This window comes from Anopheles funestus, chromosome 3RL (assembly GCF_943734845.2).
Source record: "Anopheles funestus chromosome 3RL, idAnoFuneDA-416_04, whole genome shotgun sequence".
Classification (NCBI taxonomy): Eukaryota; Metazoa; Arthropoda; class Insecta; order Diptera; family Culicidae; genus Anopheles; species Anopheles funestus.
This window is the reverse complement of record NC_064599.1, coordinates 64,569,555-64,587,531: the sequence shown is the minus strand read 5'-3', so window position 1 is coordinate 64,587,531 and position 17,977 is coordinate 64,569,555. Positions and strand designations below refer to the sequence as shown.

Below are 17,977 nucleotides of genomic sequence, written 5' to 3'. Positions count from 1 at the left end.
AGTTCATCAGCAAGATAATCTGGTTCTTTTTTCTTTCTAAAGCGAATGTTTTTGTTTCGCTTAACCTCACCATCATTGGTGCTGGAACACCTTTTTCTTACGGAAAGGAAGTGATTTCACACACCGTTTGCCTTATCAGATTATCTTCCCCCCCCCCCCCCCCCCCCGCTTTTTTCCCGAGTGAGTGATGTTAATTGGTTTGTGCTTTAAGAAATATCAAGATCAATCGTAGAAATATGTGTTTCAGATGTACAAACAAAGTCAGAAGAAGCATAACAAAAAAAATGAAAACTGAATATGTTTACGAAGAAATAATCGGCAAGCAAGATGTTTTACAAACATACTAGTGTTGCGAACGTTTATATCATCATCGTTGATTACTTGCTGTTGATGTAGAAGATTCGTGGGATAGGATCCTGCATTCTTGTGTTAAGATAAACGTATATGGGTTGAATATAATTTCGATCTTAAGTTAATAGTTTGCTCAATGAGGAAGCATCGACGGAAAAAGGTCGAGTGCGCTGAGAAGAATTATTCATATGAATCTTTTGGAAGAATCATTCGAATGAATCTTATAAAAAGAATCATTTATATGAATCTTATAAAAAGAATCATTTATATGAATCTTATAAAAAGAGCCATTCATGCAAATCATTTGATAAATTTTTAAAGAGTCGTGAGTAATCAGTGTGAATTATTCACAGAATCATTAATATTAATATCACAGATTTTTATAAATTCGGTGTAAAGAATAAGATTTACCTAATGAGAATCTCAGTTCTGTATCATGGATTGTCCGAAGAAACCGTACCACTGTTAAAATAAATGGGAAATTTTCCTGCTTGTGAAGGAAACAGATAACAAATACATTAATTTGCATAAGGATTGAGTTCAGCTCCCGAGTTCCGTCCCGCGATCTCACAAGCACTTAGACGCACCCCCCAAGGTGCTTCTATTATAATTTTTCATGTAATCATTTTTCGAAATGTTCTCAAAAAAGTGTTTAGTTGATTTATGGTTTAACGTGTAGCTTAAATGAATATTCCATCGAGAAAAAATTTCCCTAGCACCTAGTTAAGCAAGCCTGCAAAAAATACACGACGCATAAAGAAGAAATTAAAAAAGGAATACAACCAAAATTGAACAACCACAGGTGATAAGCGAATTGTGGAACTAATTTACGATATAGGACGATGCTTTCAATTTCGGTCCGGCCGTCGCGATGCAGTTTTTTCGGTTTGTCGGCATCGTCGTGATCCCATCAAATCATTAGATAAGCGAGATGGGCTAATGAGCGTTTGATATGATTGTGATGGTGAAACGGAACGGACGATACAGACGGATATAAAATGTGAATTTGTAAGAGTAATTTTAAAGAGAAGATGAGAAAAAAAAGAAAAGAAATCAGATTAACCTTCGAGTGTTCAAGCACATTCAGGGGAAAACATTTCAGAAATTTGCGTAATTTATTTTCCTTCTTTTGGTGAGATGGATTTTTGCAAAGAATGGCTGTAAAATTTATTTAAAAAATCTTTCAATTTTAGAAGTTAAAATATGTTTTTCCGGTGATATCACAAAACTGAGGAGAATAACTACTCTATAAACTTATCTCAGTAAGAGCTTTTTAAAGGAAACATATCATTAATTTAAGCGATACATCCAATTTTGCAACTGTTCTGTGGTAATGAGGCGAACATTCGTAACAGTACATTAGCATACTTATCAAAAACCAGTATACCGAATTCTGTGCTATTTGGAATGGAACATTATTTTTTGCCCAGCAGTTCCAAAAGCTCCAACACCTTCGATTGAGGTGTGTAGAAAGAACAGAAAACAATAACACATAAGATCTGTCTTAAGCAAGAACGAGCGTATTCAATATAGCACAAAAGGCTAAAGCAAACAAAATGATATTCGAGGAATGTATCCCATCGGACAAATCTCTAAACCGAGGAACGGTTTTTTTTTTCTTCACACGGTGAAATATTTGCATACCACCCGCACGACGCACGGCTAGTGTAAAGCTGTTGGAATTTGATCGTAGCGAGCGAAAGCAAAAAAAAAGATACATATACACCAAGCTGTGCCCGTGTCTTGTTGTGGGTATGATCGAGGGAGAGCCCAAGTGTTCGCGTAGCGATCGACATTGAGACATTAGACCTGAGAAGGTGACAGATCATCGATGAGGAGGGGTGTTGCAGTACATGGGTGGAATCGAGAGGTGCGAATCGTTCACTGCTCTTCCGTACACCGTTCGCAGTTTCTGTCCGTGCTGTCGATCGTGTAGCATACAACAAGCGGGCAGTAGCACGGACCACCAGCCGTGGCGTTGATTAGTCGCCGAGTTTTAATGCACCCGCAAAAGGCACTTCGGGCACGGGGCGGTGTATCGAAGTCGTACGTACCGAAATGTTTGTTTTGACAGGCTTTATGATTTGCCGAACATTTGCATCCGTGCTCCATTGGGGGGATAGATATGTAGAGGATAGGAGAAAAAACTGGAAGTAACCTTCCAGAAGCTGCGCGAGTCGTCCATGAGTACACGATGCCACGAGTCTTCTGCGGGCGACTCCTCGATCGTCAGCTTTTATTGAAATGGTTTCTTAATGTTATGCTCCGTTGTACGCTGGTTAAAGTCAGCTCTCAAGTTGTGGTGGAAAATGCGACTCTTTGAGGAGGGACCTGCTGGTATATGGGTTATATCAGTATATGTGCTGGATGCATTCATTCCGATATTACTCCGTCGGGATTGCATAGACAAGTTTTTTTTATTCATACCCAAAGTCTGTAATTGTTCGAGTATAATAATTATATTCCAGTTATATAATGCCTACCATATTTACAAATGATACAAAAATAGTGTCTCAGTGTTCAATTTCCTGGAAAAAAATTAAAAAACATTGTTCGAATCTCGAACACTCGCCAGAGATAACAAAAATTGTTAAGTACTTTAATCCTTTTCCTTGAATCGATCCAGAATAAAATGTAATAAATGTTTTTACAAACATTACCGAGGTATTCCCCAATAAAGAGCTTTCGTAATGCGCCATTAATAGAAGTTTGCACTTGAGATTAGAATATATTTGCTGGCCCGTAGATTGGAGTCAACGTTCTAATGGAGAGGTAAACACTCGTAAGTGTTTTATGCTTCTCGAGCTTTATTTTTAAATGAGCTTGGATAAGGTTCGTTCAAGGGTAGAAAAGATATAACAACACAAGCGGTGTTTTACATTAAAGCGTTTAGTAGTAAACAGCGGTGGAAATAGGATCATAATTCCTCAACATTTCCGATACACTGATAAAATAGTGCTGATAAAATATGAACAACGGAGTGAAAGAGAGGGACAGGAGAAAGAGAGATAAAAAACAACTAAAGCCAACTCGACTGCTCGTCGAGTATTAGGTTGAGGCGCGATCCAGACGGCACCCGCCACGGCAGGTTGCAGTTTGCCAGAGTGGCGTCGGTTAGTGAACAGAACGCTTGGTTGCGTGCAAAATCCATTTCTTTCGTACGATGGCGCGATACCAAACCGCGCTACCATGTTGTACTCCACCGATAAGGTTCCTTTAAGTGGAAAACCATCATCCGACCTGTGAGAGAACGGCATCGAATTGCCCGCGTGTCCCGATTGTGGCAACGCGCGCGCAACCTTGCGCACCCAAAGGGGGTGGTGCTAAAGCAATTGCCTATCCACGGTTAAACACCATCAGATATTAATAATTGGAAGTTCCCCCGATAGGTTGCCGCACATCCTGGCACGCACTGGTCGGTGTTGTCCTGTTGAAAGTAGAAGAGAAGGAAGGGAGAGATTTAGGTAGAGGGTAATCAGAAGTGGAGGGTCGAGCGCCACAGCAATTGTACCGGTAGCCCCATCAGAGAGTGGATGATGATGATGATGTTGGTGATGATCACGGATGACGGACTGTTCGGGTGATGCTGGGATTGAAGCGACTTCACGCGGGTTTCCCCCCTCCCGGGAGAAGGTTTTTGCCCGCTGTCGACGGGTGGTCCTGCTCGTTTGGGCGGAAATTAACTTGCGCTTTTGAGCGGTAGCAGCGAACAAGCAAAACGAAATAAGCGACTACCGCACGTACTACTGTTGCCGTTCACTCGCATCGCACCATCCACCCATCCATAGGCGCATAGTGTATGTGTGTATGGCACCTTGGAGCACGCAGAAGGCCCTCTCGACGGGGGTTTAATTAACGGCGGCAGTGCAAACGATAAGTGCACACTACGGGCGGCTCCTTCCACCTGCCGCAGCTTTATCACCCGCCGAACCGTATAACCCCCCCCCCCCCCCCCCCAAAAGCGTCTTGCGGACCGTTTCCCGGTTTGGAATGGATGGCGTGGACACAACAACACGACATTGTAAACGGACTTTTATCAGTAGTAAATTAATAATTTTCCAGCAAAACGATTGGGCACTACTACACCATCAGCATTACACTATTAGTGTGGCTACTATCGCAGACGCCGTGCTTAGTCGCAAACAACTGGTCAGTGTACAGCGCAGAAAAGCGTTTACAGTGCCCTACCCGACTGTGGGCACGAGATTGGAATGTTTGTGTTGTAAAATCTAGCATAGTTTAACATCCACCGGATGTAATATTATTTGTCATAAAGCATTTATGATATTTTTTTATTTTATTATGTACAAAACATGTGTTTACCGTCCAACGCCGATTATCCGGGTTCCATTTAACCGGGTGTTGGATTATCTGTGTAGTACTAAAATGACAGTTCGAAAGGTCATTTTACATATACACTATTATGCATCAAAAAAATAGACGTACCTGTTATTCGCGTTATTCGTGTTATTCGTTTCGGCCAGAGTCCAGTCTTGATAAGGTCGGGTAATTGTATATGAAATAAAAATTTTAGTAATTCTTAGTCAACATTTTAAGCTTTACATCCAAATATCTTTCTGTTTTACACACCCATGCTAATGCTGTAGCATTGTTTTTCATTCGTTTGCTACTTATCATAAGTGTTGTTTTATTGTATAAGTGTTGAAAAGGCCAGGCTATTATTAAGTAATAAATAAACAAACAATAAACTTTGTTACTTAAAGTTTATGCGGCTAAAGTCCTTGTTTCACAGTTTAAGTACAGCTTGATTTGGGTGAACTCAGTACTGAGTAGGGTGCGGAATGTCAACATGAAGCTTTTAATGTTTTTTAAGCTTTTCCCTTTTTAATACTGGTGATTTTTTTTGGTTGTCACCAATTGCTCTATTGGCATTTTTCTCGACTATTTTATTGGGCGTTTTACTGCAATTGACAATGAAAATAGAATTGCTATTAACCAACAGTTCTAACAGTCACTAACTAGCCATACAAATCGATCATTGCACAAATTGTGTACGGCACTGTATCCACGCTCCACTTGAACGATTGGTTAGTTTGAATCGGTTCGGTTTGGTTTGATTTAGCTGCTAGTGCAAACGGTGCAGCTACCTGTTGTCCCCATGCGGTACGAGACACATACTCAACGCAGGCCTCATGCAGGTCCCACCATACCGGATTGATTGGTCGCAACCGTCAACGATCAACTTGACTTCCATTTAAAGCCTGCTAACCTGCTAACGAATGCGACGACGGTGTAAGGAGAGCGAGGACCGGTATTAGCTTTTCAACTGACACCCGCATTCTCTGGTCTGGCGCGATACGGCAGTGTGACATGGTAGCATGGAATTCTCGAGTGACTCCGAGAGCAGAAATCGGGTTTTCTCGGTATGGCACGGTAAAGTTGGTTTCTTTTTACGACAGACGGATTGGAGATGCGGAATTGTCACGGGATGGGACATTCTTCTTGCGGATCAACCAACAGCAGCAGTAGGGTCGTTCCTTATCTCGGCTCTGGACATATGGACGCGAGTAGAGTGTTACGGAGCTTAGTTATATCATCCTGAAAATGGGCATAAACCCATCGAACCGGGACCCCGTTCTTCCTCGGTAGTCGGTTATCGCGTGTTTGTTAACCTTTTTTTTGTTGTTTTTTTCTCCCCCGTCATGGGCCCCTTAGCTTTAACCCAGGGGACCTTGGAAGGCCGTTCGGCGGCATGGTTTCTGGTCCGTAGGTATGCTAATTTAATTAATCTTTAGCCACAGTCCAGTGCAGTGCACGATTCATCTTAAAGGGCTACGCTCACTTCGGGAGACCACGGGTCAATTGGCTTCCCGCTGGTGTTATGGCAAATTTTACTGTCCCACGAAGGATATACCCCTCCGTGCGCGCCGATACACCGTGGCCGAAGGATAGTTCGCGCAACAAAAAAAAAACCATTGCCGGCTCGTTTGCCATTTCTGTCGAGTGACAGTCGTTTGTTCAACTGCCCTTTTTCGGCAGTTGCCCTGCCTCTCTGGACAAGGTTTGATTCGCAGCTGAAACGGTGCGATTGTAACAGCCCGGTTTTTGCGTGAACGCGTGATCACAATCAGCAATGATTGGCCTGCGGAAGGGATCGTTCGTTTTTTTTTTGTGTTTGCTTCTTACACTCTGTGCAGTGTGCAGTTTTTTACAACTCAATTAATCCGGCAGCCGAGACCGCGGGACAGCTGTGCAGCAGTGAACTGATTTGCCGTTTGTCAGCTTATAAACGTAGCGAATTGATACTTCCATGGACTTCGTGCCGAGCAGGAAAGAACGATTCGTTATCCAGTAGGTATCGAATGAAGAAGGTAGAAAAGTAGTTAAATTAAATTTAAAAGCTAAAAGTTTGAGTTTTATGTTAGCTTTTACTATGCTTGTTTTTACACTCTCCCGTGTCCACTCTAGACGCTTTTCAACTCACATCTCGCACAAGCATATGGACGGTATCGGTACAATTATGGTACGCAAGCATTTATGCTGATGGACCGTTAGCAGAGTGGTCTGTTTTCCAGGTCATGTGAACGATCGTGCAAGAGGATATGACACTTGGCGAGGGTGCGAGTTTAATTAATTATCTCGTAACGAGTGCATTCTGCCAGTTGGCGTGTGTTGGCTTTGGTTACATTTTTCCATTTCATGCTCGCTTCAGGGCGATGATGCTGCTGCACTGTTTGTATCTCTGCCATTCATTGTCTCCGTTGCCAAATACAAATATTGTGTGGGCGTGTAGAAAAGAAATGCTAATTAGGTTTTTTAAATTTCGACCACTTTTAAACAACATCAGCAACAGAAAGTTGAACCTTGGAGGATGAAAATTAAATTGGTTTTGGATAGGTTTCTCTTTCGTAGTTTCGTACAATGGTGGTTCGATATTAATAATTTGCACGGGTGTGTCCCGCGGTGTTAACGTGACGTGGAAAAATAATTTAGAAATGTTAATCAAGACATTAAGCGGTTGTTGCAATATTTCGTTACGGTGGTTGTTTTTCCTTTCAACACGAAGTAAAGGCGCAAAACAGTCATTTTCTGACGCATCATCTTGTCGCTCCCTCACTACAATGTCCTTCGTGCGGCAAATGGTGGCAGGACATCAAGGGAGACGACCATTTTTAAGTGGCTCTGGCTACGATTATAATGCATGGTGGAAAATGTGAGCATCATTATACTAATTTCAGATCTTTTTTTTTCTCTTCTCTCTCTCTCTTTCTCTTCCCTTCTCTTCAATACAGGGTATCACAGCTAACCGTCTATGCCAAGATTTTGTGCCTCCTGATGGTAAGTGTTGTATGCGTGTGAAGTAAAACTAAAAGAACAAAATAACACTAACTACAACAATGCAATCGAGAGACCAAAAAAAAAGCAACTGATAGCGAAATTAAAATACCTCTTGAACCGGGAGCGCACCCTCGTCGCTGTGACTGACTGACTGACTGCCTGCCTGCTCCTTAATCGCCCTTATTGTGACACATATTAAACAGGACCGAAATGGACAATCAGCGTCGCCACCTGTATGTGCCCGCCTGTAAGCCATCGGGAAAGCCTCGGTCGACCTTTTCCAACCTTGATGAGATTTTTTTCCCTCCCCCAGTCTTTATTGTAGTACCTTTTGGAGTGGGTCGTGGTGGTAGGTTGGTAAGCTCTGTATTAGTCTTCGTTGCCTTCGTTAAACAGCCTTCTGGAATGTGTATCGGAAACAATCACACCTTCGCTGCCATTCGCTACGGCCCTTGTGTAAGCATCCCTTGCGCCGTCATAATAAGGCGTCGTCATCCTGTCTCATTCATATTGCCATTCCACGCTCGTTGACAGTTTGGAGGCTTGCGTGAAGAATCGCACAATCGTTCGGCTGACAGAGTTGTCACTCGTCGTGCGACAAGATGCGACAGTTTTGTGCCGTTTGTAATATTTGGCGTAATTTTTTGTTTTTGTTTTTTTTGTAGCATGGCCTGGTCTCTCTCTCTCCCTCCCTCGTTTGTCCACTAGAGCAGGTGTTAGAAGTGGCCACACCAACACCACGCACGGATGGGCAAACAATACACTCCACCTACGCGTGTCCAACGCGTTTCGAGCATTGGTAACGGGGTTTCAAATCGCCACTTCTGAAACGTTCTCCGCGCAGAAACTGATAACGAACATTCACAATCAGAGCTTCAAAGCGCGTGCTACATTAGTGTAAAATGGGTGGAATGGGAGAGCTATCAGCACCGCCTCACATCACCGCCTCATCCACACCCCTCACCATATCATCCATCGGGATTGATTGCTGATGTTGATCGAACGTCTATCTATCGACCTAACCTAGCCTATTTCCTTTCGTCACTCTCGTGCTCCATCTGCTGAAATAGATACCAATATGGGTAGCTACTAACACCAGACGACTGCAACATACATATACAGCAATCTTTACCGCATTGCTTTCCTTCGACAATAACAGACAGTGGCTGTGGTTTGTTTGTTTCCCAATTTTCCTTTTGCACGGCACAACGGTGTAAACCAGCCAGAACCGATTATAGCAGCAGCGTGTGACGAACTGTCAACTGAGCAAAAGAATCGAGCTGTCGAGCGTTTTGATGTGATGTTTTCATTACTTCAATGCGTTTCCACCCTTCCAGACATAGTTCTAATTCCACCCAACCTCCTCAACTATTAGTGGCTTTCATCATCCAACTATCGACCGTTCGTTTACTGGTCGATCAAATAGTCGTTAGAGAAGCGTGTACTATACACACTCTCCCTCCGATGTGCTGACACAACGTCCCCCCGTGGCACAGGTGTGGACGGGCAAAACCGTGACAGATAGTCCAATTGTCATTGCACGGTAATTGATCGAAGGGCATTGGTGTTATATTCAATTTTCAAACCTTTCTCGCTTGTTGACCCTTGTTGTTTGTGGATCGTTTTCTAGCTTCGTACTAGGTTTCTTCTGAGTGTTTTTGGTGTCCATTAGATTTATTCATTAATTGCGCGATCGTGCTCAATGTTTGGGGCCGTTACAATTCTAACGTTATAACTATAAAGAGGCGTTACGCCGTTACAATTCGCAATTATTAGTGATTTGTTTTTCCTAAATTAGCACTGGCAGAAACACTCATGTAAAAAAAGAAGTTGGTGAAAGCAATTGAGTAATACAGTCCCACTAATTATCTACATTCACCGTGTTCGATGTCCACAATACACAACGATGATGAGTTGATAGCCCCGACGAACGTCAGTCACTTTCATTGCGATTTCGGTGTGCCACTGTGTTAACAATTTGTGTGTACAACTTTCTGTAGTGGACTAACAAAACACGTTTCAATTATTTATTTCGTCCCATTTTCGCAGACATTATTCAGTGCAGGAGCATCAACCGGGAACGACATCCATCTCCAATCAGCGTGCAGTTTAAAGTTTCTACGTACCAAAAACGGTTCCGTGTTTGCCGACGACAATTTGGAGAATGGTCAATTACGTAAGTGATGTTTAACTTCTTCTTTTCTCATTAATCGTTTAATGGTTTATTGTAATGAAGAGATATATTACTTTTTAGTATTGCATTAAGAGCAATTCATTTGTTAAATTTACTTTCATGATTGATCGTCTAAAAGACTCTTATAGGGCTGTCAAATCTGACTTTCTTTCGATTTTTAAGATCTCCAAACTCTTCTTGTTGGGAATTATTTAAAGTATATCACGGAGAACCAAACGAAGACAAAACGCTTAAATCAGTGATCAAAAACCGAAAAATCTGAACACAGATATTTTTTATTTCGCATTTTAAGCTCGGAAACAAGCTTAGTGGTGGTTTTGTGTATTTTATGATCGTTGTAAAACCATGAAAATCGTCACGAATTGATCGCCCATTTAAATCTCACCCTGGGTACTGGGTGCCCGATTCGGAGTCACACCAGAAGCACAGCTGATTTTCGTACCGCAACCGTAGCCGATGTTCGTTAAGCTTCGCGGATCGTAAAGAACAACGTACTCGTAAAACCCGTGGCTGGCGGCAAGATAAATTCCAGGGATTTCCAATTTTGTGTTTCGTTCGTGTTTTTTTGTTGTGAGTCCCCACTTTTAAAGTCCTTCCATCGTTGTTTTGGTTGCTTTTAATTATCCCTCTGGTGCGGTGTGTATAGCTTGTACGTTCTGTTTACGCTCCTGGACCAGCTTCGAGGTTTTGTAGTAATTGAGTGAAAAAAGGGCGAAATTATAATCTCACGCGTCAGGATCATCGGACGTACAGGAACAAAGACACAGGGTGAAGAACATAAGCTTGAAGGTGCCAAAGAAAGTGGAACCATGCAACGAAGGAAACCACTTAAAAAATGTATCGTGGATGAATCCTTTCGACCCACATGTCTGAGGGTCTCGGGTGTGCGTGTCCTGATTGCGCATTTTGTTTGTAGCAATCGGCGCTCGACGTAAAACGCACAAAACGAACCTCTCGATATAGCGAGCGCAGTATTTTTCTGTGCTATTATTATCGAAAATTGATTTCTGTTGAGCGCTGGCTGGTAGATTATTAGGCTCGCTTTTTTATTTGTGATTTCGTTTCCATTTATTCATCATCTCCGGCGGTCCCGATTACCGTGCCCGAAAGCCGAGGATAAGGCGCAGACGTTGTAAGTTGCAGTGTTTAAAGGCAGAACACGCGATTAGAATCTTTGCGCCAAAGGACAAGGAAATGGAAACGTCTAATGCCGGAACAGAAGAAAACCCATCACATTTGATCTCTTTTTTTTCGGTTTTAGCTTTTTGATGTCCAATGAACCGTGTGCGCACAAAATAGTGCTTAAATCGTTTCTTTCCTTACATCGAATATATTTCGGTGGTTGCGCTCGTTGGGCAGATAGAAGTAAAGCGATTAACACACCTCAAATCCCGGCATATGGACTCATCCTTCCGGAACCATTCCTTACCCTTCGACCCTCGTCTTGTGCCACTACAGTGTCGCATTATGAACCTATTTTGTGGTTGTTGCTGTTGGCCCTGAGGTGAGTCGGCAATAGGATTTCCTTTCAAAAGGTAATATCGTGGCATTAAGGAAGGCTTTGAGTGAGCTTTTCGCTCCGTTCCGGTTTCCCATTTTCCTTTCTGTGTGTGTTTGGATGGTGACACTTTGCACAGCGTCACAGAGACACCTTTCAATGGCCATCTCGATGGGTACAGCCTCTATCCACCCACCTAAGCGCATACAGGCGCACTGCATTGAGTTGTTTCTAAGCCGTCTTTTATTGCAGCCATTCGCGATTAGTCGAAGGATTTTTGTATGAGAAGATTATACACGATTGTTGTGCTGACCACAAAGCGAGCTTTACGGGGGGGAGAGAGAGAGAAAAAACGTATTAAATGCCTATTTGGCCATCATTTAATGGTAGCCAAGGGTTGGTAAAGAGGGAAGCATAAAGAAGACTCACAAGATGAAAAGGACGGCTTGAGGGTTGTTTTTTTTATTGGATGTGAGTTAAGGGGTTTCTTGTGCACAGTTTGTGCTTTGTGATTTACAAATTATGCTGTGAATGTAAGCGATTAGTTTAATTTCACAGCTTGCAGTACAAAACACATAAATCCCGAAGTGTAATTATTTCATAAAATATTTTTGCTAAAGATGATTGCTTCATGACAGATGAGATGAAAGTATAAGAGAAAGGTGTACAAAATTCCAAACAATTAGAGAAAACAATAGCTGCAGTATACGAAACAGTCATAAATACGCAAGGAATGTTATGTTGTTCGGCAGCAGCAACAGTGTCTGACCGTTTGTTGTTGTGAACTGAACAGCAATAAAAGCAAGCAAAATGTGCCAAACATAACAACACAGAGGTGGAAATGTTAATAGCGAAAAACGGCACGTTCAATAAAAACAAAATCCAGCAAAAACCGAAGATGGTAAAAGAAAAACAAGGATGCATATCGCGCAGAACGAAAAAAAAGGTAGAAAAAAGCGTGCTAGAGCTTAAAAGAGGCAGAACGGAAAAGATTAAAAGCTAAACGGGGCACAGCAAAAAAAAGGAAGCCGATAAAACTGGAAAACTATCATGAGAGGAGAAAAGAAGGATAGAGCTCGAGAAAACGTAAAACAAAGAAACAAAAACTGCTTACAAAACAAAAGTGGGAAAAATGCGCAAGTGCACAAGTGACGGACGTGTAGCAAAAGTGAAAAAGAGAAAACAGTACGAAAGGAAAGGAAAGTAAGGAAGAAAACGAGAGAACAAACGCAAAAAAAGGTAAGCGAGGAAGTGGAAAAGTGGCAGAAGAAAACAGGGAAACGTACCAGCGGCCCAATACCTTGCACTGATGCCGCACACCGTAGGTGTGCGATGCGGTGTTAAAAAGAATTAAGTTATTTTGGACCTCTTGTGTTTTTTTTTGTAAAGTGAGGAAAATAACACCCATAAACATTTAACGATTGCTTTTTCGCCTTATTGTTTAGCTTGTTCTCCGGGTGCCCGGGTCACGGGCATACAGTATCTCGTGTTGCTTTTCAATTCCACTGCATTGGAGCTTTCCCTCCCAGGGTGTTGAAGGAGTCTTGATCCTTGAAGGGACGACGGAGGGAAAAAAGAGGGGGACTGGGTTTGGGGTGGGCAGTGGGGTAGCCAACGAATAGTGGCGTAGAGAAGCTGAAGCGGAGCTGCATCTTGGTGTGGTGCTTGTGCTGGAGTGTGCATTGTTGCGATTGTGTTGTTGCCTCTTGACATTGGGTCTACCATTCATGCGGATGGTAAGGTTGGCTGATATTGGTTTGAAGAGGATCTTTTGCTGCCAAACGGAAAACCAATCATACCACGTACATGTCCGGGCTCAATTGCGACGAATGACGCGTTCTCGGTGCGTGCAGGAATCGTGGTTTTTGTTCTTCCACGTGGTGGTAATTTCGTTTCGGTGTGTTTTTCTCAGTCTCTCTCTCCCGAGCGCGCCCGAATGCAGTGTGCGTGTACAAATGAAGGCAGTTCAAGGCGACCACACACACCCCAATACCGTTGGATGCATTTAATTAAAAAACATATATAATAATAATAAACGTTCCTGTGTGGATTTTGTGCCACAAAACACGCATTGCACGCACGCACGCTTTCGGCATTCGCTTTGCCGAATGTCCTTTTTTCTTCCCCCCGGGGGTGGTCCCTTTCCCACGGTGTTTTGTTACTGACTTCATTGACGCGTTGATTAGTTTTTGGGCAATTTAGAAGCGAGAGAAGAAGAAGGAAAATACTTCTTATGGAATGAACCCCTTTTTAATATCGTTGTCTTTTCCTTCCATTCTGGCACACTAGATTGACGTACGGGGGTTGGCACTTTAACGTTCCGGCCCATCATGCACCATCGTCTGCACGGGGATGACTTTATTAGATGCATTTTATAAGTGCGCTTCAAGCACAGAATTGCTTTGTTCCTGTGCCACTCGTCTTGTTGGGCGGTTGTTGCACACTTTCGTATGCAATTTACACGCTACAACTTAACGGCTCAATTCAGTGGGTCATCGAGTAACTATCGAGTGTAAGCAATTATAAAGCTTAAAAAATAATTAAATTCTTTAGCACACGGCTGCTGTGCATTGTTCTGTGTGAAATAGAGGACAGCATGCTGTATAAGGGCTTGTTGAGGAAAATCCTTACGAAGTAGCGGTAAAACAGTTAAACCTTTCCAAATGGAATGGAAATGCGTGAAATCGTGTAAGAAGATGTGTGTATTTTTTTTAATTTTTTAAACAAGCAAAACCAAAGCTTAATGCGTTCGGCGTATCTCAAAATTCAAAGCTCAGCCAACCAGTGAACGAACATTATTGTACGCTTATGGGTTTTGTAAAGCGGGAAATAAAAGACACAGCGAACACCGAACCAAAGATGATCCCAGTTTACGATCGTATGGCGCCAAATGAAATACGAAACCCAATCATAAACTGCCGATCGAAAATTGGATAACCGATCGATCGAATATGAGCAGCAGGAGAAGAAGAAAAAAAAGGGAAAACAGAGAGATACATATAGTTAGGAATATGAACATTCAAGCAGACTACTCAGACACAGCAAACGTACCGAGAGATACATATTTTCGATTTCAGGGGCACGATCATCAAAAGGCAAGATCGGAATGATATTTTATCACTGATCCATTTATCATGGGCGACCTTTTACATGCAATGCTATTAGTTATTCCACATTATATCGGTGCGGTTTTAATGTTTTTCCTCTTTTTTTTGGTGATTGGTCGCTGCTGAAAGCTTTTGTTCTGGTTGCATTACACCCTTTTAAGATGGAGGAATATTTAATTAAATTATTATTTAAAAAAATGTATTATAAAATTAAACTATTTAAAATAATTTTCATGCCTAACAGGGTATAGACATATAAAAAAATAATATTTTTATTACGATTTAAAATTATCCTTAACGATTGTTTTGAATAAATGAACATGGAATAGCTTTTTAAAGATCCGTTAAGCACCGAATTAAATCACTGGAATTATATGATTATAGAACCATTTAAACGAGAACCTTACAGTGATAAAAAAATGTAAGCATTGGAAGCATTAAAATTGAGTAAAATAGCATTACTTTATTGGGATAAATTCTCTGCCGACAGTTTAACCCTCACCCCCTGTTAAACGTTAATTGAAACGATTTAATTGATACTTTATGAATATAGCGTAAACAAAATGAGACAAAATAATGGCTTTTGTTAACGATGATCGACATGTCCTTGTGGTGTTGAGCGAATAATGATCTAATGATGTCCAAAATATGTTCACCATTTCCGGCCGTTTGACATCGTGGCGTGCCGAAATGACCACCCGTTTCTGGTCGTGTTTCGTGTCTATTTATTGCAGTGCTTAAATTATAGTGGCTGCTCCATTCAGTGGTATTAATATCAACTTCATTCAAGACGACACCCAGTTGAAGGTGGTAGGAAGAAGGAGACCAACAGCAAACAACAAAAAATACATATTTAAAGCACGATCGTTCATCGTGTGTCATCCTGGGTACGTTTTAAAGGACGTATCAGATAACATGTTCGTCTGTCGGCACAATTGCGTGCTGTGTGGAATCTTCTCCAAGGAAAAAAAAAATAACTCCCCAGTGGCAGTGTCGAAGCAGCATCAATGAATGATTTTGATGTTTCCATCTGTGCCAATTAGCTTAAGCTAATACTTTACGCACAGCTCCCTGACACACTTCGCGTTTTTTTGTGTTGGTGTTTCGCTCGCAATCTGTATGATTTTGTTGCTGTTGTCATCGAGCTTTTGTCTTATGCGTTTACTGCCTTTATGTTGTCACGATGCCGTGAATCGTGGTCAATGATCATCCTTCGTGCCGGTCATTCGTTGGAAGTTTTTTTGTTGTTATTGATTGTTTCTGTCTCTTCTGTCTTCTTCTGGTATTTATTTCATGAAGAACTGTATGGTTTTGGCATTTGCGTCTGTTCAAATTAATTAATCGAGCCTTCAAGGAAAAGGTTTACAAAAAAAAAACAAAAAAATGACACGCATACTTGATTGTCACTTCTACTAGCGCTACTTTACGGCCGTACTGGGGCCCCGTACTTGTCGGTGGGTGTCTGTTCGGCTGTACGTGCTTTGAATTGTAAATTTCATTTAGTTTTCGGCAGCTTGTTGCACGAGAGAGTGGACACAAGAGGAGTGAATGAGGTTTTGTTAGGTAGGTTTTTTTGCCGCTTTCGGGTTGTCAACTCATCATTGTCAATTTCGTTGTTGCGGGTTCGTCACTTTGTGCGCTGGCTTTATTTATTTTCCACTGGTAATGTGTATATATATATATACCGTGTTTTCTTTAGACCGGTTGCATCTTCCATCACACCCGGTAGGATGAAAAATGGCGGCAACTGGTTTGCTGTCATGTTAAACAGATGTAAAGATGTACGAAGATGTACTATTGCGCGAACCATTGCCACCGTAAAACTCGCGGAGGCTCGCTACCGAAAATTAACGTAATAAAAACAGAAATGCTCCAAACCAAAATAAAACACACACACACGCACACAAAAAGTTTACGTCAATTCCGTGGCATGAAGTGTGGCACGGTGGAGTTCCGCGGCGGGAAGAGTGGCAAAAGCGATAAGTCAATATTTTACCTCGCCACTACCGGCTGGGTAATGTGAGACGTTACCGGCGGGATGCTTAAGCACACGGATTTCGTGTGCATTTCGCGCTTTGCAAGATGAATGTGATGGCCATTTGGCTGGTGGTGGCATCAAATTCCCTCAGGCGCTTCTACTGCTGGCAAGCAACTTTCCGCCAAAAAGGCAAATCGAATTCCTACCAAGTTCCTACGAGGAATTTTTTGTGATGTCAAAATGTTTTCAAGATTTTCATATTATTTAAAGGTTTTTTTGTTGCTGTCGCTATACGAATGCTGTGACAAGTGTCTGGTTAAGGGTTTTTTTGTGTATGATGTCTCTGATACTGTTGTCTTGGTGGGCGAACATTTAAATATCAGTGTGTGATTGGATAAGAGGGACAACAAAAAAAAACACGCTCCAAAGAATTGAAGAATTCTCCACATCACATGACGGCAACGAAGAACATCGATATATCAATTCTATAAATTCCAGTAGAACATTCCTGACCCACCGCGTTGCGCTTCTCAAACCTTTGCGCTTGATTTCATTCTGAAGCCATTTGACGGCAGCACGATCAGACGGGAGGGGGAGCACCCCGAAGTGCTTTGCGATGCGAATTCTTCCCGTGCCTGGCTGCCACAATATTTTTGGTGAATGATAAATAATGATCACCATCAGGTTGCGGACGACTTCGTCAATTATCGTGTGTCTTGGATGTTAGAGTTGTGACGGCAGCAGCAGTTATGCAGGACGCAACAATGTTAGTCAGTTGGCGTCAGTTGATGTGCCTTCGCACGTACCAGGGTGGTCTACGATCGTGATAAAGCAGGAACCCAACCAGCTGGATGAGAAATCATCTGCCTGCATTGGACATTTCGCAAACAAACTGCAACAATCAATATGCTTGGTCTTTGATTTGTAGCTTCGACGTATTCCATCTATGCCTCACATGGAGATCCTGTTCACTTTCTCAAAGGACTGTCTATTTTAGAAAAGAAATCTTACCATCGTTGCCATAATTTCTTTCTACTTTCACGCACGCGCCCATTGTGTTCGTCTTCCTTTCCGAGCGTACTTCTGGTCCAGATGACACTTTCCATTATTGCTTTCCTCAATAAAAGGTTTTACACAAGAACGGGCGGGATCGACATTGATTGCCTCACCTGGTGAAGGCGTGCTGGGTCGGAACTTGAAAGCGACGTTCGGGACAGCGTTTCCGTTAGCCTTGGTGCGAGACAATGTCCAGAGCAATGTTGGAAAATCAATCGTATCAGGCGACGGGAAAGAAAATAAGTTCGACACACTGCTTAGAACAATAACGATCTCCGTCTGTCTGTCGATCGCGGCTTAGCGTATGTGTGTGACACGCAATCTCTCTTCCAACGGGGGGTAGAATGTGGTTCCGGCAGGGTTGAAGGCGGTCCAAGCATAGGCGGACGGACAAAGAACAGTTACGGTGAAGAATAATCTACAGCAATGCCCACTCAGAACGCACCGTCGCTGAACATTGGTAGGAACCTGACCCAAAGATCAGCAGGAGACAA

The 17,977-nt window shown here is 42.3% G+C and overlaps 1 protein-coding gene across 2 annotated transcripts in view; it reads left to right on the top strand.

Moving 5' to 3' along the window:
* LOC125768508 (uncharacterized) overlaps window positions 1-17,977 on the top strand; it is a 94,280-nt gene that overhangs the window by 41,665 nt on the left and 34,638 nt on the right. For both annotated transcript variants that reach the window (XM_049436274.1, XM_049436273.1), the window contains 2 exons: window positions 7,605-7,650; window positions 9,700-9,826. In XM_049436274.1, the coding sequence (XP_049292231.1) occupies window positions 7,605-7,650; window positions 9,700-9,826 (173 nt within the window). The remainder of the gene's footprint in view (window positions 1-7,604; window positions 7,651-9,699; window positions 9,827-17,977) is intronic.